This window comes from Cuculus canorus, chromosome 13, assembly GCF_017976375.1.
Source record: "Cuculus canorus isolate bCucCan1 chromosome 13, bCucCan1.pri, whole genome shotgun sequence".
Taxonomy (NCBI): domain Eukaryota; kingdom Metazoa; phylum Chordata; class Aves; order Cuculiformes; family Cuculidae; genus Cuculus; species Cuculus canorus.
Window position 1 is genome coordinate 20494300 of NC_071413.1, and position 25659 is coordinate 20519958.

Here is a 25659-nt window from a genome sequence, read left to right on the forward strand (position 1 = left end):
GTGGTGGCAGCCGCTCCCCGCGCTCAGAGCCCCAAAGAAAACAAAACAATCAGCTTGTAGGGCAGAGCGTCGGGGGAGTCCAGCGTCCCTCCGTAGCAGGGGGAGCTGAGCGGCCGCAGGCGGTCAGGCACCGCTACAGGCAGCCCGGAGCGCTCACGGCGCTGGGACCACGTCAGCTGTCCCCCAAGATGGCGGCGACTGCGGCGCCGGGTGGGGAGGGCGGTAGCGCGGCCGCCTCCGCCCTCTCCATGGAGCAGATCGAGTCGCTCACCGACCTGGCAGAGCTGGAGGCCGCTTACAGCCGGCTGTGCGAGGAGGAGGTGTGTGTAGGGCGGAGCGGGGCTCCCTGCTTCAGCCCCCCCTCGATCGCTCGACTCCTGCGCGAGGAGGCTGCGTGCGGGCCGAGCCGCCCCTCGGGGCTGTGCCCTGAGCCGTGAGCAGCCGCGGAGTCCGCACCTCCACGGGCCGGGCAGGGAGCGGCTGGTGCGATAGCACAAAATCATAGAATGGTTTGGGTTGGAAGGGACCTTAAAGGTCATCCAGTCCCACCCCTGCCATGGGCAGGGACACCTCCCACTGGATCAGGGGCTCCAGCCCCATCCAACCTGGCCTGGAACCCCTCCAGGGATGGGGCAGCCACCACTGCTCTGGGCACCCTGGGCCACGGCCTCACCACTCTCATTGTGAAGAAATTCCTCCCTATGTCTAGTCTAAACCTGCCCTAAAAGTGTGGTGCGGTTTGTGTAGCTGGTGCATAGGAATGGCAGGGATGTAAACATCTACAGGATGGAAATGAGAGCTTGTGAATGGTTTGTGTGTTGTACTTTGATCAGTTCTGGAGTCCTTAGCACAGGAAGGATCTGGAGCTCTCAGAGTGAGTCTAGAGGAGGCCACGAAGATGATCTGAGGGCTGGAGCACCTCCCATACAAGAAACAGGCTGAGAGAGTTGGAGTTATTCATCCTGGAGAAGAGAAGGCTCTGAGGAGACCTTAGACCACCTTCCAGGACTGAAAGGGGCTCCAGGAAAGCTGGGGAGGGGCTCTTGATCAGGGTGTGCAGGGATAGGACAAGGGGGAATGGTTTTGAGCTGAAAGAGGGGAGACTGAGATGAGATCTTAGGAAGAAGTGTTTTCGTGTGAGGGTGGGAAGGCTCTGGCCCAGGTTGTCCAGAGCGGTTGTGGCTGCCCCATCCCTGGAGGGGTTCAAGGCCAGGTTGGATGGGGCTTGGAGCAACCTGATCCAGTGGGAGCTGCCCCTGCCCATGGCAGAGGCTGGAACTGGACAATCTTTGAGGTTACTTACAACCCAAACCGTTCTATAATTCTATGATTTAATTGTCATGGGAGTTCTTGCCAGCTACATGTGCTTGGTGTGGACGTAGGATCTGTGATAAGCTGCTGGCCTGGAGGAGAGCTGGAGTCACACAAGACTTCATCCTTTTTTAGTTTGTTTATTTGTTTGCTTTTCAGAAAGTCGTGCAGGAAGAGCTGGATGCCCTCCTGGAGCAGCAAAGCACTATAGAGAACAAGATGGTTGCACTTCATCGCATGGGGTTAGTGGTCCCCACCCTTTCCCCTTCTTTCCACTTCTGTGCACTGTTCAGTACATCCCTGCTCGCTACATGCCAAGAAAAATCATTGCATTGCTGTGAGGGAAGCACATTCACTCTCAGAAAATGTCAGGCTTTAATCAGTTTCTGTTAGGGAGCAGTAGTTGAATCCTCATCCTGTTTCTTTCCAGCAACACTAGCAGAGGGAACTGCTGCACCCTTGCTGTGACCAACCCTTTCTTTCTTTTGAACGGTTCACTCCAGATATTGTCAGGTTTCAACATCAATGTTTGGAGCAGATGTCTTGTGTCACGCTTTTTACAGGCAGGGACAAATATTAGTGCCTCTTTGTGGTTCACAAACTTCATCTTCCACTCCAAAAGTGGAAAGTATCACAAAGCCTCAGAGGCTTGTTCACACTCTGCCTGGTAGCGAGACAGTGCTTACTCTGTGTGCAGCTTTTTCCAAAGCAGTCTGTTAGGTTTTGATGCTTTGCCTCTATAGGAGGGGCATGAAATGAGAGATACTGTTGCTGACAGTAGCAGTTGGGTTCAGAGGAAGAACCATCTTGCTGTTGCAGACCATCCAACTACGTAATATCTGCATCTCATGTTCAATTTGTGTTCCCAGCCCTAATTTGCAACTCATTGAGGGAGATGCCCAGCAGCTGGCAGGGATGATTACCTTTACTTGCAACCTGGCTGAGAACGTCAGCAGTAAAGTCCGCCAGCTTGACCTTGCCAAGGTAACTGGACCGAGGGGTTGTTGGGGATTTGTCACCTCCGTATTTGGTCTGGGTATTGCAGAGTGCATGAATAATTAATGCACATGCTATTCTTTATAGCGGCTGGTTTTGCAGCATCCCCTTCTGCCCATGCAGCTCCTGGTAGAATATGGTGAATAAGCTGAGGTTAGTCTTTGTCAGCATTCTTTTTATCAACTGAGGAAAGTGGAGATGGTGGTTGTCACCCAAGGCTGGTCAGGAATATAGGCTGTTATATTCTTTGTATAGAGATAAGCTGGGAGGCATCAAGTCCCAGTGCTTGCCATGACTGCTTAAATCTAAACAGATGATGTGCGGTTGTGTTTCTGGTCTCTGTGTGTTCATTAAGGTGGAGTATGGCCTCCAATCTGAGTTTTGACAAACGCTATTCCTCTTTCAGAGCCGTTTGTCTTTTGACTTTTTAAGTAGTTTGGGGTTTTCACTTATGTAGTTATTTATTGTGTGGAGTATTGCTTCAGTCTGTTTCTTGCTTTTCCCACCTCCCCCATGCTGTCTAATTCTTCCCTGGTCTAGACCGCAATAGGAACCTTACTGGTCACCTTTCTTGCAGAATCGACTCTATCAGGCCATTCAGAGAGCTGATGACATCCTTGACCTGAAGTTCTGCATGGATGGAGTTCAAACAGCCCTGCGAAATGAAGATTATGAACAAGCAGCAGCCCATATCCATCGCTATCTGTCTCTGGACAAATCTGTGATTGAGCTCAGTCGTCAGGGCAAGGAAGGTAAGCGCTGTTCGTGAGGAGAAGCTGATAAGTCACCTTTCCAGTAGATAACCAGAGGCTGCCTGATTTCCCATGGCAGATAGCCTCAGCCCAATAGAAAGAGCAGAAGATCTAATGAGCGCCAAAATCTTAGTGTGTTATAGGGTAACATAGAGATGATTGATTTTTAACTGTTATTAGGTTTGAATTACTAATTGAAAGGAGAGTTCCTAGCACACAGCTTTAATAGCATTTCAGGTGCTAACTAGGTGAAGGACAAAATGTTCAGGACAAAAGTGATGGAGAAGACTCTGTCAGAGAGAACTGTTGCGATGTTACGGTGTGCTACCAAGCAGAGCAACTGGAAATGAAGGAGTAAATTGCCTGCCTGATCCCTAGAAGAAATGTCCTAATTGATTTGTTTGCGTCCTCCTTCCAAGACCACGACATTAGCTGTGTACATCACTACCTGTCTTTCTTGGCCTGTATGGGGATTCCAGTGTGTCCTCTGCCTTCTCACCTTAGGACTGTGCACTCTTGATCTCTTTTCTGAGAAAAAAGGTAGGCCTTGAAACTAGCTTTTCCCTTTGTTTTCTGTCCTTTTGTCTAGGGGGCATAATAGATGCCAACCTGAAGCTCCTGCAAGAGGCAGAGCAGCGCCTGAAGACAATTGTAACAGAGAAATTTGACGCTGCTATGAAGCAGGGAGACCTACCCCAGGTGGAACGGTTCTTCAAGATCTTTCCTCTGCTAGGCTTACACGAAGAGGGGCTGAGCAAGTTCTCAGAGTACCTCTGCAAGCAGGTAACAGGTTCTGTGAAACACAGTGTGACCTGTCTGGTCTTCTAGGGGACAGCAAAACCCAGCCTCTGTCAACAGATGTGGAAGGAGATCTTGGCTCTGGCTTGGTAATCTTAGAAACTGGCACTCACCTTAGTTCATCCCATTTTGCATCCTTGGGTGGGCTTTCTGCTGTTTGAATATAGATCCTGCTGGCTCATACAAAGGAGCTGGAAAGAGAAGAATAAGTTTCCGCCTCTCCTTGATCCTTGAGTTTTCCACAAGAGAAGAGAGGATCCTTGTTCAAAGGAGGAACAGCAGCAGTAGCTCTTGCAATGAGAAGGCCAACAAAAGCTCTGTAGAGCAGGGGATGGAGGACCGCTGTATGGGATGAAGAATATCTTTGAGTGTTACCAGCTGACTGGTTGTGTTATCATGCAGGTGGCCAACAAAGCAGAGGAGAACCTGCAGCTGGTGATGGGGACAGACATGAGTGACCGTCGAGCTGCTGTCATCTTTGCGGACACCCTGACACTCCTCTTCGAAGGTAATCTTCCTTTCATCTTGGAAAGGAATGAATTGAAAATAGTCAATGGATTGAAAATAGTCAAAACAGTCCATGTTGAGATTGTCCATCAATTTAAATGGTTTCAGTTTTAGCTCCAGGAAATCAGAAAATGCCTCTTTCCCCTTTGAGCTATGCGAGTGTCGTGCTAGAGGACAAGGATACAACTAATAGACTTTGTCCCAGCCAGGAGAGGGCAGGACAGTAAGCAAGGTTTCCTACATACAGCTGGTGCAGGCGCAAAGTGGAGTTGCAAAGGATTTGTTGGCTTCCTCTGGGAATCAGTCTCTTTCTGTTCTCTGCATCCTCAAAACAAATGGTTATTCTCTGGGGGTTTCTTCAGACATGCAGCTCTCCAGACAAACAAATCAAGTATCTTAAGACTTAGCAGCCTCCAGGCCTGGCTCTTCAAGGAGGGACCACGGGAGCTTGAAAGCAGAGAGGGAAGGGAGAGAAGGGAATATGAATGCTCTGTGGGAATGTCGCCGAAGACAGTAATTGAGGTCCCATGGTAATTAACCATCTTCCCTATTAAGTCTGCTATAATTCCAGGCTGTACTACTGCCAAGTCACTCTCACAGCCTGGCAACCTTGCTGCTATTGAAGGTCCTTAGAGCTGCCGAGGCTTTTTTGGCAGTAGCATCAAAAGAGGGGGACTGTTGCTAACTCTTGGCTTGGAGGGTTTGTGAGAAGAAAGCAATATTGTAGAGATACCTCCTTGGAGATGAGCATTTTCTCCAAGGAGAAATTGCCTTCACTAATCCTCGCTCCCTTGGGCATGCTTGTGAGAGATAAGAGCAGAGCTTTCCCGAGGCTGATTTGCCTAGGAGTGTTCTCTAACCCAGCAGGTGCTGAAAGCTGAGACTGAGTTTGGGGGGGAGTTATGCCCCCTGCCAGGTTTAGCTCATGCAGCTTTTTCCTATGGAAGCTTTGTGCCTTCGAACCTTGTTTCTTGCTGGGTAGGAGGGCAGCAGACACATATCACATGACAGGAGCTCTCTTTAGGAAGAGAAATGGCTTCTATTCCAGGATATTTGCACTGCAGCCTCGCAATAAACAGCAGAGAGGATGGAGGGTGTTATATGCAGAGACAAGATGCCATGGAATGAGGGGTGATAATGACAGGCTTTCAATAAGGCATTAGAGAGGGCTGAACAGTCTAAACTGTTTATCTGGGGAGTGAATGATCCCTTCTTAAGTCCTGTTTGTGGTTCTCCGTAGCTCTGCTTTGGTTCCAGACTGGATGGGAATTCCAGTTTGAGTCTCTCTCCTGTGCTTCCCCTCTCCATGCAGGGATTGCTCGTATTGTGGAGACCCACCAGCCCATTGTGGAGACCTACTATGGGCCAGGGAGGCTGTACACCCTCATCAAGCACCTGCAAGTGGAGTGCGACCGGCAGGTGGAGAAAGTGGTGGACAAGTTCATCAAAGAGAGGGACTATCACAGACAGGTGAGAGGAGCGTGATGGTGCCTGATGAAGCCAACCACGGCCTCCATCCAGCTCCATCCAGCTCCAGCTGCCACTGAGATGGCAAAGTTTGACTTTTGTGTTGAAAGAAACCTTGCTTTACTCCATGGTTGTGCTGATGGCTGAAGGGGTCCAGCGTGTAGCTGATTCAGTTGGGAGCAGGGTAAATGGACCCTGGGCACAGGATTCTTTGCTCTGCAGGTCTGTAGGGCACTTTCATTACACTGTTTTATTCCTGCTTCTGTCTGTTAGGTGCAGGGCTGCTGTAACTGTCTCATGGTCACATACCTTGGTGCCTGTGTTGGTGTTCCCATCCCACTGCCCTTCCTTAGCAGGCTAAGCTCTGTCTTGGAGGAGGAACTGATGCGGAATTTCCATTCTCTGGCAGTGCTTCCTGCAAAACATTCCTGTCACCCCCTCCTTAAGCTACAGCACAAGAACTCCAAGTGATCAGCAAGCACTTGATGACTTTTCCCTTTTTTTTGTGATTGCAGTTCCAGCAAGTTCAGAATAGCATGATAAGAAGTTCTTCTGCAGAGAAGATTGAACCAAGGTACAAAGAAAACCTCTTTTTGCTCTCTAACCTTCCGCTCTTGAGCTGTTACTAACACTACTTAGCATTTAGATAACTCTCCAGGTCTTCCAGAGGCTTTGTAGCTACTAAAGCATAAAATCCAATTGTTAGGCGCCCTTCACTGCCTCTTGTAAAGGTAACTTCTGTGGTGATGCTTTATTTTGCTTACTCGTTGCTTTTAAGCCTTGGCTCCAAATACTGCTCCAGGCTAGCAATATCACTGCACACCAAGGACTGAGACTTTAATTGCCTGCGCCCACTATCTTTTCATGGTCAGGGTACGGTCCTTAGAGTCCACAAAATGGAGCAGCTCCCTAGGCAGATAATTTGTGACAGAATCAGGAATAAATCTTCGGGTATTACTTAATCTATACTGCTGAGGCAGCAAGTCCATTAACATCATTTTCTTGCTAGTGAACCAAAGTAATTTCAATCTCCCTCCTTTTCTTCTTATCTTAAGTATTTGCACAGCCCTTAAGCAAGGCCATCTAAAAGTGCTCCCAGCCCTTCTGGCATTGCATGACTTCTAAACATGCCTTGAAAGAAACCTTAGTTTCCTCAAGCAAGATATGTCTGTGAGCGTGCCTGACTATTTCAGCAGTAAAACAGAGGTCCATTTACTCTTTGCTCTGAGTGCATGCATCCCCGGTTTTCTAAACTTTTGCTTTTTCATCTGTAAAATAAAGATAACGGTTCTTTTGTGCACGCTGATGAAGAAGCTGCTGATGAGGCAGTCTGTTTTTTCATCGTCATCTCTGATCTGAACATTGTGTTCTGCATTGCCACGTGCTTTTCCAGTCTCGCATTTCCTGAGCTGTTGAGCTGAAACAGATTTTTCTTCATCATTTTCAGAGAAACAGGAGTCTGTGCACAAAAGCGTGTATATACGAGATGCCGGGGAGCAGGGATTTCTAACACTGACCGTGTAGGGCTCTCAGCATCATGGCAAAACTAAGGCAGGAAAGGACTGACAAAGGTCTCCTGTCCAACCTCCCACTCAAAACAGGGCTAATTTTGAAGTTATATCGAATAACTTTCAGTCCTTACTGCTCTGATTTTAATGTGGTTGTTCTCATATTCATGAGGAAAAAAGAACCTTCTCTATAATGATTTTTTCAGGACGATTGCATTATTTGCACATACCAGTTACTCTGCTGAGCTTTGCCACTCAACAGCAGAGATGGAAAGGGGCAGTATTGATCTCATAGTAAGAGAACAGGGAACACAGTACTTAATTGAGTTAAATTAGTGCCTCTCCTTTTGTAGTCTTCCTACCTTGATTCTTGCTGTGTTCCTTCCAGGGAACTTGATCCTATCTTAACGGAAGTCACTCTGATGAACGCACGCAGTGAGCTCTACTTGAGGTTCATCAAGAGACGAATAATTGCGGATTTTGAGGTGGGAGATTCCATGGCCTCAGAGGAGGTAAAGCAAGGTAACACCTTGGATACCGATACTTGTAGGCTTTCTGCTCCTTGCAGCCAGAAGCAGAGATACATCTGAGTTAGTGGCAGAGCAGAGTGACACAGAGTATGCAAAGATGCTCTGTGGAAGAGTATTGTGTAGCCTGGCCTCCCCAAACCTCTTTTCAGCACTGGTTGTTCCCTCTAACACGGAAATGAACATGAAGAATGACTGCAGAGTATAATAAAAAAGATACCAAAGAAAAAGAGGACCCTTTGGTCACTGCAGGCGGATATCCTAAAGGTGGAGGCCACAGAGAAAACGGGCTCAGGGTTCTCTGCTCCACAGAGCTCTGGAAATCACTTTTGTCATTTGCAAAAGTCAGCTCAGCAATTTCAGCTACACTGTTAAGGCCTCTGATTTATTCCAGATTGGGCTTTGCAGGTGTGTGCCTGTTGTTTGCCCATGAGACAGGCAGCAAGGGGATTAGGTGAAACTGCTTGTCTGGCACTTAATCCCTGCTGATGGTTCTCTCTTGCGTTTTGTAGAGCATCAAAAATACCTGGACAAGCTCCTCAACAACTGTCTGCTGAGCCGCACCATGCAAGAGCTCATTGGCTACTACATCACCATGGAGGAATATTTCATGAGGGAGACCGTCAACAAGGTGAGGCTCAGACTGCTGCTGGCAACAGCCTGCACACTCTGCCAGTGGCTGGGACCTCTGGGTGTGCCTCACAGTCCACTGCTGAACATAGAATAGTTAGGGTTGGAAGAGACCTTAAAGATCATCTTGTTCCACCCCCTGCCATGGGCAGGGACATCCCACTGGATCAGCTGCCCAAGGCCCATCCAACCTGGCCTTGAACACCTCCAGGGATGCGGCAGCCACAGCTTCCCTGGGCAACCTGTGCCAGTGTCTCACCACTCTCATAGTGAAGAAATTCTTCTTAATGTCTAGTCTAAATCTGCCCTTCTCCAGTTTATACCTGTTCCCCCTGGTCCTATCCCCACAAGCCTTTGTGAACAGCCCCTCTCCAGCTTTCCTGTAGCCCCTCCAGGTACTGGAAGGTCGCTATAAGATCTGCTCTGAGCCTTCTCTTCTCCAGGCTGAACAACCCCAGCTCTCTCAGCCTGTCCTCGTAGGGAAGGTGCTCCAGCTCCCCAGTCATCTTTGTAACCCTCCTCTGGACGCGTTCCAACAGCTCCATCTCCTTCTTCTGTTGAGGATTCCAGAACTGGACACAGTACTCCAGATGAGGTCTCCCCAGAGAGGAACAGAGGGGCAGAATCCCCTCCCTTGCCCTGCTGGCCTCACTGCTTTGGGTGCAGCCCAGGATACGTTTGGCCTTCTGGGCTGCGAGTGCACATTGCCAGCTCATGTCAGGCTTCTCATTGACCAAAACACCCCTAGGGAGGGACATAACTGCAGACATGTCATGTACTTATTGGGAAGATCTTTTGTTTCCTGTGGCCTTGAAAAGCAAGTGGTTCTCTCTGAACCTTGACTCTAAATGTACCCCTGAGTATCTTCCAGAACCAGGTCTTTGGGTCTACAGGCTACTGAACGCTAGTATGAGTGGTGCCAGCCCACGCGTGGTACAGTTCAGCTCAAGGGAAACAGGCAGACTGGAACTTTGGTCTCGAGGCTGATCTGAAGGCACCTTCATTCACTGATCTCAGGGCATTGAGATAGCTTTCTTTGCAGGCTGTTGCCATGGACAGCTACGAGAAAGGCCAGCTTACCTCCAGCATGGTGGATGACGTGTTTTATATTGTAAAGAAATGCATTGGGCGTGCTTTGTCCAGCTCCAGCATCGACTGCCTCTGTGCCATGATCAACCACTCCACCACCGAGCTGGAGTCTGACTTCAGGTAGTGAAAATACACCAGGTTCATTGTTACTTACCTCTACCTCATGTTCTGCAAACAGCGTTTGTTGTCAGATGATCTTCCTTGTGTTTTCCACCTTGGAACCTCTGGTTTGTCATCTCCACAGAAAGATGCTCATGGGAAGCAGTATCAGGTGGGGTGTGGGAAGCAGGAGCTGGGCATATTTTTCTCACAGTAGTGGGGGTCACCTGTAGGACAAACAGACATAAAAGAGAAAAAGCAACTTCATGGCCCAAAATCCCTGAGCCCAAGTCACCACATAGTGTTGGAGTGCTACCCTGCTTGATGGTACAGTCACCCCACTGTTCTCTGGGTTACTGTGAGGTTATTTTGTAACTTAAACCTGCCGTGAGCCTGCAGAAATTATTCTCCTCCTGTTTTTTGTCACAATGCAGCAGTGGGGAACTGTGGCTGAAGACAGCAGACAGGATCTTGGGGAAACCTCAGCAACTGTGTGGTTGTGTTCTTATTTCAGCCTTGTGTCCTTTACATACTGTCAGGAGATATTTGCCAGCCCTTCTTTGTCCCTGTGATGTTGCACTTACTTTGTTCAGGTCACAGCTCAGCCCGAGTGTCATCCCCTGTCACAGAGCACAACTTGCTGTGGCGTACAGTATTTGCTCTAAGCCCTGGTGTGTTCTGCATGCCCAACAGGGAGGTTCTATACAACAAGCTGAAGCAGGGCTTTCCAGCCACGACCTTCCAGGACTTCCAGAGAGGAGTGACCAGTGCCGTGAACATCATGCACAGCAGCCTGCAGCAGGGCAAGTTTGATACCAAAGGCATCGAAAGCACCGATGAGGCCAAGCAATCCTTTCTGGTGGGTTTGGTGGCTGTTGTGGTGTAGGGTGAGTTGGGATGAGGGGAAGGATAGTGGGCAACTCTTGGGAACAGGATTGGTGGGACTGTTGTTGTAAAGAGAGCATGTTGTTCTAAACATCTAAGCAATCAGCAGAACGGACTAATGTTTGTTAATATTAAATGAAATAGCAGGCCTTGTCAGCAAGATTGCCACTTTGGCAAGGAAACATAAGAAACCAGCCTCCAGAAGCAGACCCCCTACTCACCGAGTATGCGTGGTAGAGAACTTGTATAGTATAATCCCCTGTAATGCTGTAATAAATTGAGCGCAGAGGCTCCTGTCAGGATTGCTCCATTTCTGAAAAGGCACCGAGCACCCCAACTCGTGCAACTCTGTAATAATATCAACGTCTCACCTTGGCGTGTGACATTGCCTATTTGCATGCCAGGTAACGAATCCAGCTTTTCAGACAACACTGTCACGTGTTCAGAGAATGTGAAAACCTGTTCAGATGTGGTGGGTGGCCTGACTTTGGATGCCTGGTAGATGCTTCTGCCTCATCTCATGTCTGTAGGGCTTCCACACCATTTCTGCCCAAGACTGATCCTGTCACTGCCTATTAGGCTGCTGTGATGATGATTCCCTCCATGCTGGGGAAGAGTCTGTGCTCTTTTGTGGTGTCCATCAATCGTGTTCTTCGCTGGCACCAACGAGGCAGTGGGAGAGTGTCTCATCCACACCTTCCTCTAGATGAGAGAGTTTCCTGGCCTAAGTTCAGGGCTTCTTCATTCTCACTTATCAGGTTGGAGACTTTCCATTAGAGCAGAGTTATTTGCTTTGCTTGGCTTGCAGTATCCTCTTGTTGCTTTCTCCTAACCACAGTGCTGCAACTCTTTGCTCGCTGGAGCAGGCTAGAATGTGTCAGCGAGCATTAGAGACCTCTTGGAGGGCATTTGAAGGGGTGTCACTCCTGTCTTCTGTTGCATAACATGTCCTTCCCCATGGTGGAGTGCGGTGTAAACCTCATATGCTGGAAAAGACCTCACTTGGTGAGCAGCTCTAGATCTGCTCTCTCCTTTCAGCCAGTGCTGCTGTTTGAACAGAACTGTGGGCAGAGATCCCAGGAGCGCTGGAGAGGAGCTGACTTGTCCCCTTCTCTGTAAATCACTGTAAAAAGCCAGTGCTGAAGAGGCTTCTTGGGACTTCTGCTGTACAAGGACAGAAGGCAACAAAAGGAGCAGGAGGGACTCAACTCTTCCATTACATTAAACTCTTGCTTATAGGTTTCTGCATTTCTCGAAGCAAAGTGCTTAAACTGTCAGTTCTCCCACTGGAATTCCTCATTCACCTGCCTTATATTTAGATTTTGTTTAGCTTCAGGAGGTAGAGAACAGTGAGTTCAGTGAAGAGCAGAGACTCATCTGGCAAGAGGGGTGCTCATTCCTCCTGCCGAGATACAAATGCCTCTGTTACTTCTCTGGGCGCAGTGTATAAACCATCTCTTCTGGCCACTCCTCCACTCCTGAGCTGTTGCTTTTCATGGCCCTGTCACAGAAAGCTGGGGGTACATCTTGTCTTCCACCAGTCACCCACAACTGGGACTTTGCTGAAACATCCTGGGCAGAATGATGAGGAGAAGTGGAGTAAACTCACTCAGACTTTGTACTAGCTCCAGGTTCAGTCTCATACAGCTTCATGAATCTGCAGTGCTTTGATCACATGGTAGCACCTCTGTCCCCTTAAATATCTACATTTAAGCCCGTAGTGTGAACTACATAGAGAAAACATAAGGCCTTGAGGCTGAGGTGCTGGGAAAATCCAGTGCATTCTACTTGGGTTTGCTTTGTTGTTTTTTTCCAGGTGACCTTGAACAACGTGGAAGTATGCAGCGAAAACATCATGACCCTAAAGAAGACGTTGGAGGTGCAGTCTGGCTTCTTTGTTGTTTTTTCTGTTATCAGATTTCTAATATCCTCCCTTGGGGGGGGTCAAAGAAACCATCTGAACTTCCGCAGTGCTGAAATTCCAGCCTTCCAGCTTTAGGAAAGCAATTTTGACCTGGCAGAGCAATTTCTGGCTGGTACATCTAGCTGGAAATAGCAGTTCCTCCAGCTTGACTAACCTGGTACAGGCAGGAGCCAGTGGAATAAAATGTGCATTGTAGAGAGACTGTGGTTCTCCTTTGCCGGGCTAGATAGCCCCGGCTTCCTTTCTCGCTATCTTCTCCCCAGCTGGAGCCAGCAGCCTCTGCCTTCACAGGGGCAAGAGTTTAGTGCCCGTCCTGGGCTGTGAGCGCTGGTGCGCAGCCACACCTTAGGGATGGAAACCATAGGGATAGCCAGACGAAGGGATAGAAACCACCCAAATTATTAATTTGCAACTTGCTTGTGGATCTCTTCCCTGCAGAGTGACTGCAGCAAACTGCTTAGCCAAGGCTTTGGGGGTGAGCAAGCACAGGCCAAGATCGACAGCTGCCTCTCTGATATGGCTGCCGTCTCCAACAAATTTCGGGACCTGCTGCAGGTGAGCGTCTTGCCGAGTTACTGCTGGCCTCCAACATGGGCTGGCCAGTGTCTTCTGGGAGAGCTCAGTAAGGAATCATTTCAGTCCAAAGCATGGGCCACGTCCGACTCCAAGAGTGATGGGTAGGGATGCAGGAGGGAGTAAGTCAGTCAGCTTTGAGGCATGGAAACAGATCCAGCTTGAGTGCACAGCCACACCAGCTGGCAGCTGCATAAAAGGCACTGGAAGCAGCTGCAGAGCCAGAAGGAATGTTGCTTCCTTTGTCCTCACTCAGCACAGAGTCATAGTTGGTTCAGCATTTTCAGGAGAAGAAATATTAATAGCATTTCCATCTCCATTCTTTTTGTGGCGCAGCATATTGTCAGGTTGTCCAGAGCCTCACTAGCTAATGCTGAAGACAGGCTGTTAGTGGAGAAGAGCTGCAATTTCTCAAGTTTCTCCTCCTTCCCTGAATGGGAATGGAAATACTCCCCAGGATGGAGTATTACTCCCCAGCACAAGGCTCTGGCTAAATCCACTGTCTCATGTGGCTTGCTGGAGCCTGTTGCCCTTAAATTTCACAGTGGTCTGTGGCAGGGAGGAAGACCTGATGCCTCCTGTGGCAAGAAACCGAGCAAAAGGGCTTATTTTTAACCAGGTTTACACTTCACAGAGGGGCCAGAGCATTTTTTGTTCGGCTTTGCAGTTCGCTGCAGCCAGATGCCTTCAGAGCGGTACTGCCAGCAAACCCTCTTGAGGCTTGTGGTCAGTGTCAAAAACCAAAGAGCTCATCTGTTAGGAGTAAAACTCCAGTCTAGCGCTACTGCAGTATTAAATTGGCTGCAAGGCAATCAGGAGGCTGAGCAGCAAGCTCCTGCACTGCCTGAGTCACACACACTGCATTTGCCTTGGAAAAGGGCAGCTGCCAGCAGGGCCTGCTCAGAAATGCCAATTTTAGTTAAAAACTTTAATCAAATGCCAGGCAGTATTGTTACCTGAGTAGTTTCGTGCTGGGTTAGCTTTCTTGACATCTTGCTGAGCCAGGCGGGGGCGGTTGGCAGGAGAGGGCTTTCAGAGAGCTCTCTAGCATCAAAGCAGACAGAGCAGCCTTTGCTGACAGCCCGCTGCTTGGGGGAGATGGCGTGTGCTGGGGTTATGATTAATTCAGGGAACCGACTGTGTTTACAGCTTTTATCCTCCTTTTAGCTTCTCCTACTGAGCTAAGCTGCACTGGAGGTGGGAAGCATCAGTTGAATCCAATCACAGTGACCTCCTGGCTGGCGCGGAGTGGAAAGGCTGGTGTTTGCAGCCTTTCCTGCCCCGCTGGGATGTGAACTGAATGCCTCTCTCCTGCCAGGAAACCTCTGTAGTTGCGAGGGCAGGACTGGGGAAGCATGAGCCCTTCAGACCAGGCTCCAAGTTAGCACAACAGCCGTTTCTGGGCCAACATCCTTTCTCTGCTTGTCATTGTGGTGTCCTCTGAGCTCTCCAACACCTGAAGAATGTGGGATCTGAGCCTTTGGGGTTCATTTCCCTGCGCATGGCTGTGGATTGGTTTCCCCAGCATGCAGTGAGGATGGGAGGCAGCATCGCAACAGCCTGGCTGTAAAGGTTGTGTGCTGTTGGACGTTAGATGTGCTCAGTCGCTCTCTCCTCATCCTGCCCCCCTCAGGAAGGCCTCAACGAGCTGAACAGCACAGCCATCAAACCCCAGGTGAAGCCCTGGATCAACCTGTTCCTCTCTGTCTCCCACAACATCGAGGAGGTAAGGCTTAGCGGTCTCTGCTTCGAGCTGTACTTTTGCAATCTCCATCCTGCATTCAGCAGCTTAGTCAGAGCAGCTGCTCTCCTTTTCCTCACTCTCCGCTGCTTCCTTAGCAAAGAGCAATAGTAACACCCCCCGAACCTGCTCTGCATCCGAGCCTGGAAAGGGGCATTGGGCTAGAGGGGAGCTTGTGAAAACAGGAGGGGCGCAGTGCTGCTCCCTCCCTGTTCTCTAGGCCATTTGCTGCTGCTCTGGACAGGCCACATAAACAATCCTTTTTGTATTTCAATGTCAGGAAGAGTTCAGCGACTACGAAGCTAATGATCCCTGGGTCCAGCAGTTCATTGTCAATCTGGAACAACAGATGACAGAGTTCAAGGTGAGAGAGGGATGTGGCAGCCTGACAGACCTGCATGTAGCACCTCCCAACTCTTCCCCTGCTCAAGGAAGCTGTAGAGATGTCCTGTGGTGCCTTTAAGGGCTTTTAGAGACCAATCACCTCCTTCTTCAGCAATTTTCAAAGCCTGCTTGCAGGCCCTAACATCCTGGGTCACTTTTGCCAGTGCTCTCCACTTGCTGAGGAGATGCTAGTGATGGGTCTTTGTTTGAAAGCTGTCATAGGCTTGGGTTTCGTGGACCTCCGCTCACCTGTTCCTGACAAGAATGACACAGGTTTCTGCTTCCAGGCTGGGCTGTCTCCAGTGATTTATGATACCCTCACTGGTCTCATGACCAGTCTTATAGCCATCGAACTGGAGAAAGTGTTGCTCAAATCCACCTTCAGCAGGGTAAGCAAAACACTTTCCTCTGCCTGTGAGTCTGGCTTGACTGCAAATCCTCTGCCGGGAAACCCTCAAACCCTCACAGGGCAGGCAGAGGCAGATTTTACCCTCAAAGAAGCTCCACCACCGCTGGTGGCCAGCTCAGGGAGACCTTGCATTATAGCACCCACACGGAGGAAGCATATTTTGTGGTGGGGCTGGGAAGAGATTGCTTCATTAACGAGGCTGGCTTTTAAGGCAGGTCTGGACACAAGCCAGTTTAACCTGCAATAAATAGTTTAACTGGCACCCTTCTGCTTGGAGACCTCATGCCCTGCTCATAACTTCTGTTAATTGTGTGTTTGGCACAACCCTTGGGCCTGCTTGGAGAATTAACGGAGCTTCCTCGGTCCCCACAGCTCGGTGGTCTGCAGTTCGACAAGGAGCTGAGGTCTCTCATAGCTTATCTGACCACAGTCACCACCTGGACTATCCGTGACAAGTTTGCCCGTCTTTCCCAAATGGCCACCATCCTCAATCTGGAAAGGGTGAGCTGCACTTTGTCTGCTTCTCCTGGGGGATTGTGGGAGATCGAGCCACACTCCACATGGATTTAACTGGGCTCATCCAGACAGTGTCATACCTATGGGATATGGAGAAGCTGGCAGGGTGTTTGCCTGCAGGGTTGGTGGCAGGAAACACGGTGGCCGTAGCCAGAGTTTGAACTCTCTGCGAGGGAGGTTAGTGCAGAGCCATCTCCTGCATCTCTCCTCTTTCTCCAGGTGACGGAGATCCTGGATTACTGGGGCCCCAACTCTGGCCCTCTTACCTGGCGCCTCACTCCCGCTGAGGTCCGGCAGGTGCTGGCTCTCCGAATCGACTTCCGCAGCGAGGATATCAAGCGGCTGCGCCTGTAGCGGGACAGTGCTTGGCTCAGCACACACCGGAGGTGACAGCGGGAAGGCTGCAGTGTGGGGATGGGGTGATGTCTGCCCTTCTGCTCGTGTTCCTTGGAGGAAAGGGCTTTTCCGAGCCTGGCAAGAAGAGCCGCCATCCTTCTGTGGGAGCAGAAATAAGACAGCAGAGGAATCTCTCACATTGAGAGCGGTGTGATACTTTCTGCACACATGTACTAGTCTAGGGACAGGCTTGTGCTGGCTCCTGACTCCATCATTCTGCTGCCCTGCAGGAAGCACAGGAAGGCTGGGAAGCTTTGGGGCTGTGGGTAAAATACGGCTCTGCAGAGCGCTCCGCCTGTGCTGCTGGCGACAGCTGCGTTCCTTGTGCCACCGCGTTAAGGGTTACTGCAGTCCTACACTTCCTGAGCCCTGGTGCTTTCCTAGTGCCAGTGGGTAAGGGAAAAGGTGGGAGGGTGCTTGGAAAATCCCTAGAAAGCTGCTGTAGTAGGAAGCAGGGCTGTGCCCTGTGCTATGTAAATAAACCTTGCCTGGCTGAGCAGCACTCTGGGGTGGCGTGTGTGTCTCTGGGGAGCTGCGGGATGAGAGCCATTTGCCATTTCTCCTCTTCTACCCTGTGCTCCAGCACAAAGATCTTCCTGCCCTGCCAGCGCCCAGCACTGGCACAGTGGGAGTAGCTACCCCTGAGACAGTACCTGGTCCTGATGCCTGTCTGGCTCCCATGGCGCAGTCCCCTGCTGTCCCCCAGCAGCCAGGCTGTGAGGGCGAGCTCTGCCCCCACCATGCCCACCCTGCAGGAACGCAGCCCTTGCTACCCCGTGGGAAGGGAGGAGCCCTGCCAGGGACAGAGGGGCATCAACACAAATAACTGGGAACAAGCTTTTTTTTATTCAAAGAGGCTGCTGACTCACTGTAGAAAGTCGCTCAGCACAGGACAGGGACTCGATTCCATCTCTGGGGCAGTCTTGGTGTAGGAGCATTCCATGCCAAACAAGCAGAGCAGGAAGGCTCCTGCTAGAGGCAGAACCACGAGTGCTGTGATTCTTTCCCCTTTGAAGAACCGTGAAAATGGGAGTGAAACCCTAAAATTGGCTTGGGGCCCTAGCAGACTGTCTGTCCAGCAGGCCACTCTTTGGGGATGGTTTTGCCTGCCCAGCTTGCCACAGCTTCTCTAGCCCCTGTGGCTTTTGTGGCAAGCAGCAGCACAAAAAGGCTACAGCAAGACCTAAGGCACCTGCTGGAGCCGGCTGAAGGAGCTGCCTCTGGAGCAGCAGGGATGTCTCAGCTTTGGAAGGCAGCTGGCTGGGCCCTGCCCTGCGTATCTGCCAGCCCTTCAGGGCTGAAGGCTTTCACACAGCCACAACTTCTCCGGGATGAGCACTGTCCTTTGGATTGCATTCCATGACCTCCACAGAGAAACCATCTGTGTCCACTTCGATGCTGTGGATGCTGAAGTTGCCCAGTCCCTGGAAAAAAAAGAGTTAAGAGTTGGGGCAGGAGCCAGGAAGGGATCTGTTCTCTCCTCCAAGGTTCTGGGGAAGGCCGAGGGGACAAGCAGCAATCTCATCCCGCTCCTAGCAGGGTAAGATGCTCCTAGTGTGTGTGCTACATAAAGCAAGCTTCTGCAAGCTGCCTGTGACAGGGAAATGCTTGGGAGCCCACATCTTACCTCGGTTTGTGCCAGAATTTGGTGCAAAGCTTCTTTCTGCCAAGGGGCTTTGGTTAATACATAAAGAAAGCCACCTCCACCAGCCCCAGCCAAGCACTGCCCGTAGACGTATGGCTGGAGAGCATCCATCATGCGCCCGACAGCCAGCGGCTCGCACCCAGGGGCCATGCATTTCTTCTGCTGCCAGTAGCGGTCCAGGCACTCGCCGACGAGCAGCAGGTTACCTGCAGAAGAGAGGATATGGAAAAACTATTTGTCTCTATTTCTTGCCCAAGGGGCAGAAACCTGTTCCTGCCTCTCCTGCTGGGCACAGGCACATTCTGCCGTCTCATCTACCCGGTTCCTCTCAGCTCTGCCTGCAGAGCAAGCAAACCCAGCCCCGTCACATTGCTGTTATTTTTAATTCCCCACAGGGGGGATATTTGCTTGCTTTAATGCTCTGGCTTCGCCACCACAGCATCCCGGCAGCCAAATGAATCCACTGCATACGGTAGGCCCAGCCCCCAGCCCATCACGGATGGCTCACAGAAAATCAACCAGACTTGGTGTGTCTGACTCCCCCTTCATCAAAGCCCTTGTTCAAGCCCGAATCAGGGCACTGCCAGTAAAATGCCAGGCATGAGGGGAGGATTTGAGGCTTCAGCAGTGGCAAGACCCAGCATCGCCCCTAGTCTTGGCTGCACGGACTCTCCTCCCCAGAGTATTTGCATTTCTTCAGTTGTTAAGAGGGCCGGCCCAGCCCAGGGAGGGGGGCTCACACCTTGCCTCAAGGCCTGGGCACACTCCTCAGCGTTGCTCACCAGCGCATCAGCATTTTGCACGATGGAGGGCAGCCTGGCATACCAGTTCCTCACCACATCCTGCAAGAGACCAGAACATCCCAGTCACCATCCATCCGGCTCCAGCAGCACCTGGGGATGTGGTGCTGCACCTGCAGCCTTCAGAAGCTCCCATCAGGGTGGCAAAGACCTGCACCAATGAAGGGGACAGGCATCAATGGCCGGGGGGGAGCTGAAGCCAGAGCTGGGGGCACACAGGTGGTACCTGGAGCAGGTTGCGGGCCAGGCGAGTTTTCCCTGTGTACACCAGCAATAAATGATTGTTGAGAGTCTGGGTAAAATCATCGGGCACTGGGATCTTCTCCACCTCCACCCTGAGTGGTAGCTGGGCCTTCGACCTCCCGATTTTGATGCCAGGAATGAGCCCGCCGACCTGATCCTGCCAACCGCCACCTGCAGAGCAGAGGGTCCTCAGCCACTGCCAAGCCCCTGACCCTGTGGGCCGGCTGCTCCCCCCGGCCGCTACCTGTTGTGAGCCTCTGCTCCAGGTGCAGCACAGCGTGGACGAGGGACTCGGTGCTGGCAGCCTTCCCGGCTGCCCGGTACAGCGATGCCATCACCGCTCCCGCCAGGATGCTGCTGGTGCCTGCAAAGAGCAGAGGCAGAGCCAGGGCAGCGAGGCAGAGCACGTGCCTGTGGAAGCCATCCATCCATCCATCCCAGTGCTTGCAGCAGGCAAGACTTCCCAGCACCAGTGAGGTACTTGTCAGCCCTTTCCCTGCAGACTTACCAAGGCCAGACCCGTGGGGCAGCTTGGACCAGGTGTGCACCTCAAACCCGCCCCCAAAGCTCTCCATTAGCTGTTCACGCAGGGGTTTCTGCGAAGGGAACTGCACAATCTGGGTGCAGATGAAGGCAGCTTTGAGTAGTGCTCCTGGAGATGAAGAGAAAGCAAAGCTGGTGCCTGCTGTGCTGCCTCTTCCCTCACCCCATCGTCCCCAGAAAGGGCCACCCTGGCACCATGAGGCCAGGACACTAAAGGACATCACAGGTACTGAGCTGAGCCACATGGCTGGTGGCACCTCACCTGGTGCATGCGGCTGGCAGTAATCCTTCAAGTGTTCCAGCTCCCGGCACACCAGCTCCGCCACTACCTTGCTCTGTGGCGTCCCACCGAGGCTGACAAGGCGAAGCTCTGGCTCGCTGATGCGCCTCACCCGGGCACCGATGGGCCGGCACCCATCCACCAGCACTGCCACGTCCACCACTGCCCCGCCGTGCTCGTACGTGATGGGAGGGGTGTCACTCCAGCCCCCTGCCGAGGCTCAGCATCAGCCCCCCCGCTGCACCCCGGCTCCTTATCCCCCCGCGGTGCAGGGGGGAGACACGGATCATGTTTAGAGGGTGCACTCACCAGAGAGGTCCAGGCGGGCTGGACACACGACCTGCACCCAGTGCCCCAAGGGGGGCAGCTCTGCTGGCCCCACAGTGATAAACTGGCATGAGGACATCACCGCCTGCCGCACGAGGATCTGCTCGGCCCCCTCGTAATGCCGAGCTGCTCTCACCAGCAGAGCCGGGCTGGGAAAAGAGGGATGCTGAGCCCATTGCCATGGCTCCTTGAGTGCTGATGGCTGGGACAGGGCAGCATCCACTCATCAGCCCCAGCCTCACCTGCTCATCCACTTCTGCCTCTCGGTGGCCAGTTCCTGGACACCACCAGCAACATCCCCGCTCTCCAGGCGCCCAAAAGCTGAGGCCCATTCCCTGTTGGCAGCGGGCCCACTCCGCAAACCCCCTTCCCCTCGTGCCATGCAGCCCAGGACCTCGGCGATGCAGGCAAGTGCCCGTGCTGCAATGCCAGCATCGCCAGCTGTAGAGGCAACTGGAAAACAAAACGATGCTGCAGAGCCACACCAGGTTGCACGTCACCCCAGAACAGCCCGCTTCTGCCACAAACCCGCTCCAGGAGAGAGGGACTTGCACAGCTTGCGCCCACCCCGGCCTGTCGGATGTCCCGAGGGTGCACCCCCATGGGTTCTTGCAATGGGGGGGGGCGTCACTGGAGGGCGTGGAGCACACCGAACAGCCCTGACACCCCGAGATGGGGGACAGCCCACGTAAGCCCCACTCACCCTCATCCAGTGTGCCCAGCATAGCCTCGTGGTAGCCCTCGTGGACAGCACTGCGGGTGAGTGGCAGGAGGCTGCTGTCCTGGCGCCCCAGCAGCACCCGCCGCACCTTATGCTGGCCCTGCAGGAAGAAGAGGGCCCGGCGGGCGCCCAGCTCGGCCTCCCTGTCCAGGCAGGGCAGCAGTTCCTGCCAGGACATACGCCAGGCTGCTCGCCAACGTGCCAGTCGCTCGCTGGCCACTGCTGCCGGTGCCAGCAGCCACAGCACATCCTCCAGTCCCAGCGCCTCGCAGGCATGCAGCACTGGGAAGAGCCGGGCGTTGAGCAAACAGCGACTCCTCCGAGGCGTTTCAGCGTCCCAAAGGTCCCCTTCCCTGAGGGAGGGAGCGCCTGTCAGCACTGCCCTGGGGCTTGAGGCCACCTTTCCAGAGGGGAGCACGGGTTGGGGTGCCCGTGACACCTCTCACTGCAGCCATGCCCAGCCTGCCAGGTCTCCTGTCCCATCCTGGCACGTACCGTATGCCTGTCTGATGGAAAAACTCCACCCAGGGCACGTTCAGGTAGGTGGCCTCATCAACGGGACTCTGCAGGGGGGCAGAGGGGACAGTTACGCCGCAGTTTCACAGGGAGCCTCCCACCACCCTGCCACCCCCGTACCTGCCAGTCATCGAGGCGGCCGGTGAGAGTGAACACGCGACAGGACAGGTTGTGCAGCCGGACATGGTGGCCCTGCAGGACAACATTGCGCAGGGGACAGCCCTGCAGGGCTGGCGAGCAGCCCGGAGTGAGGCCCGAGAGGAGGCAGCCAGGCCCAATCTCCAGCGGACCCTGTGGAGAGGCAGCAGGGCCCTGAGCGACATGACTGGCCCCAGAGCAGCCCCCAAGCCTGAACCCATCCTTGGAAGGAGATCACCACCCCAAGAGACAAGCTGGGGTCAGCAGGAGCCAAGTGCCAGAGGGACATGCTTTGCTTTGTCAGAAGGCTGTGGGCACACACACTGCAGAAATCCAGGCCAGGCAAGAGCCTCCAGGGTTTGCAGCTAGGAGAGACCCCCCCAAGGAGAGGCTCTGCCCTGGTTCCCACGGAGGGAGAGCCCCGCGGTGACAGCCTCCTTCCCTCGCCACGGTGACAACCACCAGGGTCCCCAGAACCAGCTGAAAGGCAGCTCCAAAGAAGGGCACCCCAAATCTCACAGCCATGGGTTCCCCACCCCAGTCAGAGTCACCTCACCCTGCACCAAGAACGACCACCCCAGACACATACCTGGAGGTGACAGTGCTGGATGACACTACCAGCTGCTAGCCGCACGGCTCCTTCCAGCAGGCAGTTAGTGACCGAAGAGCCATCCTCCAGGAGACAGGGCTGCTGCCGAGAGCACAGAGGCATGTGGGACCAGATTCCAGCCTGGACCAACGCCCCAAAAGACACGGGCGAGCAAGACTGGGGATGGAAGGACGTACATCCACATGGGAATGAGCTGTTTTGCAGAAGCGGAGGTGGCTGGCAGAGCCAGGCAGGAGCGTCAGGCTGCGGATGTGGTCAGTCGCAGAGGTGGTCATGTAGTCATAGGATGCACTGGGAATGCAGGCTGGGGGGAAGGAGAGCTGTCAGCACACAACGGCAAACATCGGTGTGCCTGACAACCGTGTGAGCTGAGAGCAACCAGCTGAACATCCGTCAGCGGATGGGGTGGGGAGAGAAGACTTGGGGACATGCAGTAGCAGGGAGAAACAGCCAGGTGCCAGACCCCGACCACCCCATTTCTCCCCATGCAGGGGAAGGGGGCTCGGGGATGGGCTGTGCTGCAAGTGCCTGCTACGGCATCACTCACCCATGCTCAGAGGGAAGGCACGGAGCGCTGCCCACAGCACAGAGCGGGCACTCCTCACGGTGGCGTCACCGCCACTCTTCACGAACTCCTCCTCCGTCATCGCCCCTGCCATGCACAGCACGATGTCAAAGAAGAGCGAGAGCTGCAGAGAGAAGGAACCTGCTGGGTGCAGCCAGGCCAGCCACGGACGCCGACCCCGACCCCGCTGTTGGGTGCTCTCCTCCTGCCGCCTCTCCTTCCCAAATCTGGCAGCACAGGGGCAGTCAGGCCCCTAGAAATGCCCAGCAATAGCACCCGTGGGGCCAGGGGTACTGTCCGCCACAGAGAGGCCGTCACCTGGATGGGTGGTGCTCCCGAGTCCAGCCCCATGTAGGTGCAGGCGTCCAGCGGAGGGATGACATGGGTGGCCAGAAGCTGCTCAGCAGCATTCGAGGAGAAGAAAACCACCCCGCAAACCTGCCAGGGCACAGTGGGGCTGAGGCGACGACCATGGTGACAGGAGGGACGGGGTTGGCAAGGCCACCAATGCCCGAGTTGTGCCGTACCAGTGGGACAGTGCCATCAGGCCCTGCACACTTCTGGATTTGGGCCTCTGTGCCTTTGTAGATGATGTTGCGCACCAGCCCCTGGGAGTGAGACCACACCAGTGAGCTCCTCAGGGCACCCCAAGCCAAGCAGCTGCAGCAGAGCTGGGACCTTGGCATACAAGGAACTGAGGAGGTGGAGACCCTTGAGACTCCAAGGGATGTTTCTTGAAGGTGGAGCTGCTCCTGACCTGATCATCGGTGAGGTAGACCCCATGGTTCCTGGCATAGGCCTGGCTCCCAGGCACTGCAATCACTTTGACACCCTGGAAGCCATCCCAGTCAATCCCTGGAGAAAGGGACAGAGAGCAGTGCCTGCTGGGGCAGCGAACATATCCACGCTGGGCACAGCTACCCAAAAACCAGGCCCACAGCAAAGACAATAGTGTCCAGCCTTGGCTACCACAGATGCTCACAACCACACAGGGTCAAAAGCACCAGAGCATCCACACTCTCTTGCATGCTGTGCCACTGCAAGCTCCAAGCCTGTCCTGTGCCAAAGCAGCTGCTGGAGGCAAGGCACCCACTCACCTGGTGTTGAGGGCACAGTGAGGAGCATGTCAGTGCTGCAGACCCACACGCCAGGTGGGGAGCCCACACAGAGCTGCCGAGAGAATAGCCACAAGCCCAAGGATGGCACGGAAGAGGCTCAGCCCTCACAGGGCACCCAGCCCCCTTCCCACCCTGCTGTGGCCCTGCTGAAGGCATCCAAAGGCTTCCCAGGGAGCTGAAGCCACCCCCATGCCAGGCTGCAGAGCATCCCAGGGCCCCATCCCGCAGGCCACACTGACCCGGTGCGTCATGGTCCCCAGCAGGCTGTCCAGGTTGCAGACCAGAGCTTCGGCCGGGGCACCAGGCTCCTGCACCGGCAGGCAGGTAAAGGCCCGGCCACAGTCATCAAATGAGAAGTCGCGCCCCTGGATGGACAAGGAACGCAGGGCTGGGGGGACAAGGTGTCACAGGGAGGAACGAGGTGCAAGGTGGCTCTGACAGAGGGCTCTCAAGCTGGGCTGTGGAGCAGCTCTCACCATGTGCAGAATGAGGATGCGGGCATCCCTCAGCACATCAGCAGTCACCACCTGGGAGGGGGCAGGGCACCGACAGTAACAGGGACCAGACAGCCCCCATCTGGCTTCTGCTCCTGGCCCCACCTACGGGCTGTTCCTCTTGCTCCGCCCAAAATGGTCCCCCAACGCCTCCCCAGTTCCCCCCCACTCACCTCCGCCCCCTCAGGGGCCACCCTCCCCCGGTCTCCTCTGGGCCCACTAGGAGCTGCTCCCCCTGCTCCCACCCCACCCGCTTGCCCCCAGTCCCCACCAGGGAGCCCCCCTCACTCTCCCCCAGACCCACCAGGGGCTGCGCTCTCTGTTCCCCCCCCAGACCCACCAGGGGCTGCGTTCTCTGTTCCCCCCCCAGACCCACCAGGGGCTGCGCTCTCTGTTCCGCCCCCAGACCCACCACGGGCTGCGCTCTCTGTTTCCCCCCCCCAGATCCACCAGGGGATGCCACCCTTGCTCCACCGTCTTCCCCCGGGGCCACCTCCCTACTCCTCCCACACCCACCAGAGGCTGCCCCCCTGCTCCCACCCCCGTCCCCTCAGAACCCCCAGGGGCTGCCTCCCTGCTCCCCCCATCCTCCCCCAGGGGCTGATTCCTCTGCTGCCCTTCAGACCCACCAGGGGCTGCCCCCGACTTCCACTCCCGCCCCCGCATACCCCTCAGGCTGCCCTCCTGCCGCTCCCTTCTCCCACTCCCGTCCCCGCCCGCCCCTGACCGTGCAGCCGGCGCTGGCGCTGAGCCTCTCTGCCGCCACGAGGAGGGCGTTGAGGGTGGCGCCGCCGCTGCCCAGGCCGGCCCAGGGGTCCTCGATCGCCAGCAGCAGCGCGGGGGGGAGCGGGCCCAGGCCGCCCCTCGGCCGCCGCGACTCCAGCTCTGCCGAGCGAAAGGCTGAGCGCCGGCCCCGCCGGCCCCACCGCCCCCTCCGCGCCCCGGGGACGAGGGCCGGGCCTGCCGCTTGCCTCGCTGCAGGGCGCGCTCGCCGCCGCCACGCCGGCAAGTCAGCACCACGGCGCTCCACTCCGCCGCCATCGCCGCGCCGCCCGGCCCTGCCGCGGGGCCTGATGAGAGATGTAGTCCGTCACCACCCCACCCCCAGCGCCCGCTGCGGGAGCGCCGTCCTTGAGGGACTACATCT

The 25659-nt window shown here is 54.2% G+C and overlaps 2 protein-coding genes across 9 annotated transcripts; one reads left to right on the forward strand and one right to left on the reverse strand.

Moving 5' to 3' along the window:
* Positions 1-156: 156 nt before the first annotated feature.
* On the forward strand, positions 157-16470 carry COG4 (component of oligomeric golgi complex 4). 3 transcript variants are annotated; one of them, XM_054078521.1, is made up of 19 exons: positions 157-320; positions 1471-1553; positions 2181-2295; positions 2885-3059; positions 3649-3842; positions 4260-4365; positions 5677-5834; positions 6347-6405; positions 7728-7861; positions 8379-8497; positions 9539-9705; positions 10378-10543; positions 12386-12448; positions 12932-13048; positions 14700-14792; positions 15088-15171; positions 15479-15580; positions 15973-16101; positions 16336-16470. In XM_054078521.1, exons 1-19 carry the CDS (start codon positions 189-191, stop codon positions 16468-16470), a joined length of 2331 nt encoding a protein of 776 aa, XP_053934496.1. In that variant the 5' UTR covers positions 157-188. The 3 variants fall into 3 exon arrangements, with proteins under 3 accessions (XP_053934496.1, XP_053934495.1, XP_053934494.1); XM_054078519.1 differs by lacking the exons at positions 157-320; positions 2181-2295; XM_054078520.1 differs by lacking the exons at positions 14700-14792; positions 15088-15171; positions 15479-15580; positions 15973-16101; positions 16336-16470 and adding an exon at positions 14385-14687 and having other exon boundaries at positions 171-320.
* Positions 16471-16474: 4 nt separating this feature from the next.
* FCSK (fucose kinase) lies at positions 16475-25593 on the reverse strand. Of its 6 annotated transcripts, XM_054078511.1 has the most exons (24): positions 25484-25591; positions 25240-25397; positions 24495-24545; positions 24258-24383; positions 23998-24070; positions 23658-23755; positions 23428-23508; positions 23219-23338; positions 22883-23024; positions 22512-22639; positions 22315-22416; positions 21708-21878; positions 21567-21634; positions 21054-21424; positions 20593-20803; positions 20333-20499; positions 20006-20233; positions 19709-19852; positions 19445-19564; positions 19184-19371; positions 18900-18999; positions 18140-18363; positions 17382-17936; positions 16475-16611 (listed from the first exon to the last, which is right to left on the reverse strand). In XM_054078511.1, the coding sequence occupies exons 1-23, from the start codon at positions 25551-25553 to the stop codon at positions 17820-17822; spliced, it is 3258 nt and encodes a 1085-aa protein (XP_053934486.1). In that variant the 5' UTR covers positions 25554-25591; the 3' UTR covers positions 16475-16611; positions 17382-17819. The 6 variants fall into 6 exon arrangements, with proteins under 6 accessions (XP_053934486.1, XP_053934488.1, XP_053934485.1 ...); XM_054078513.1 differs by having other exon boundaries at positions 18940-18999; positions 19445-19852; positions 25484-25593; XM_054078510.1 differs by having other exon boundaries at positions 19445-19852; positions 22315-22413; positions 25484-25592.
* Positions 25594-25659: the final 66 nt, after the last annotated feature.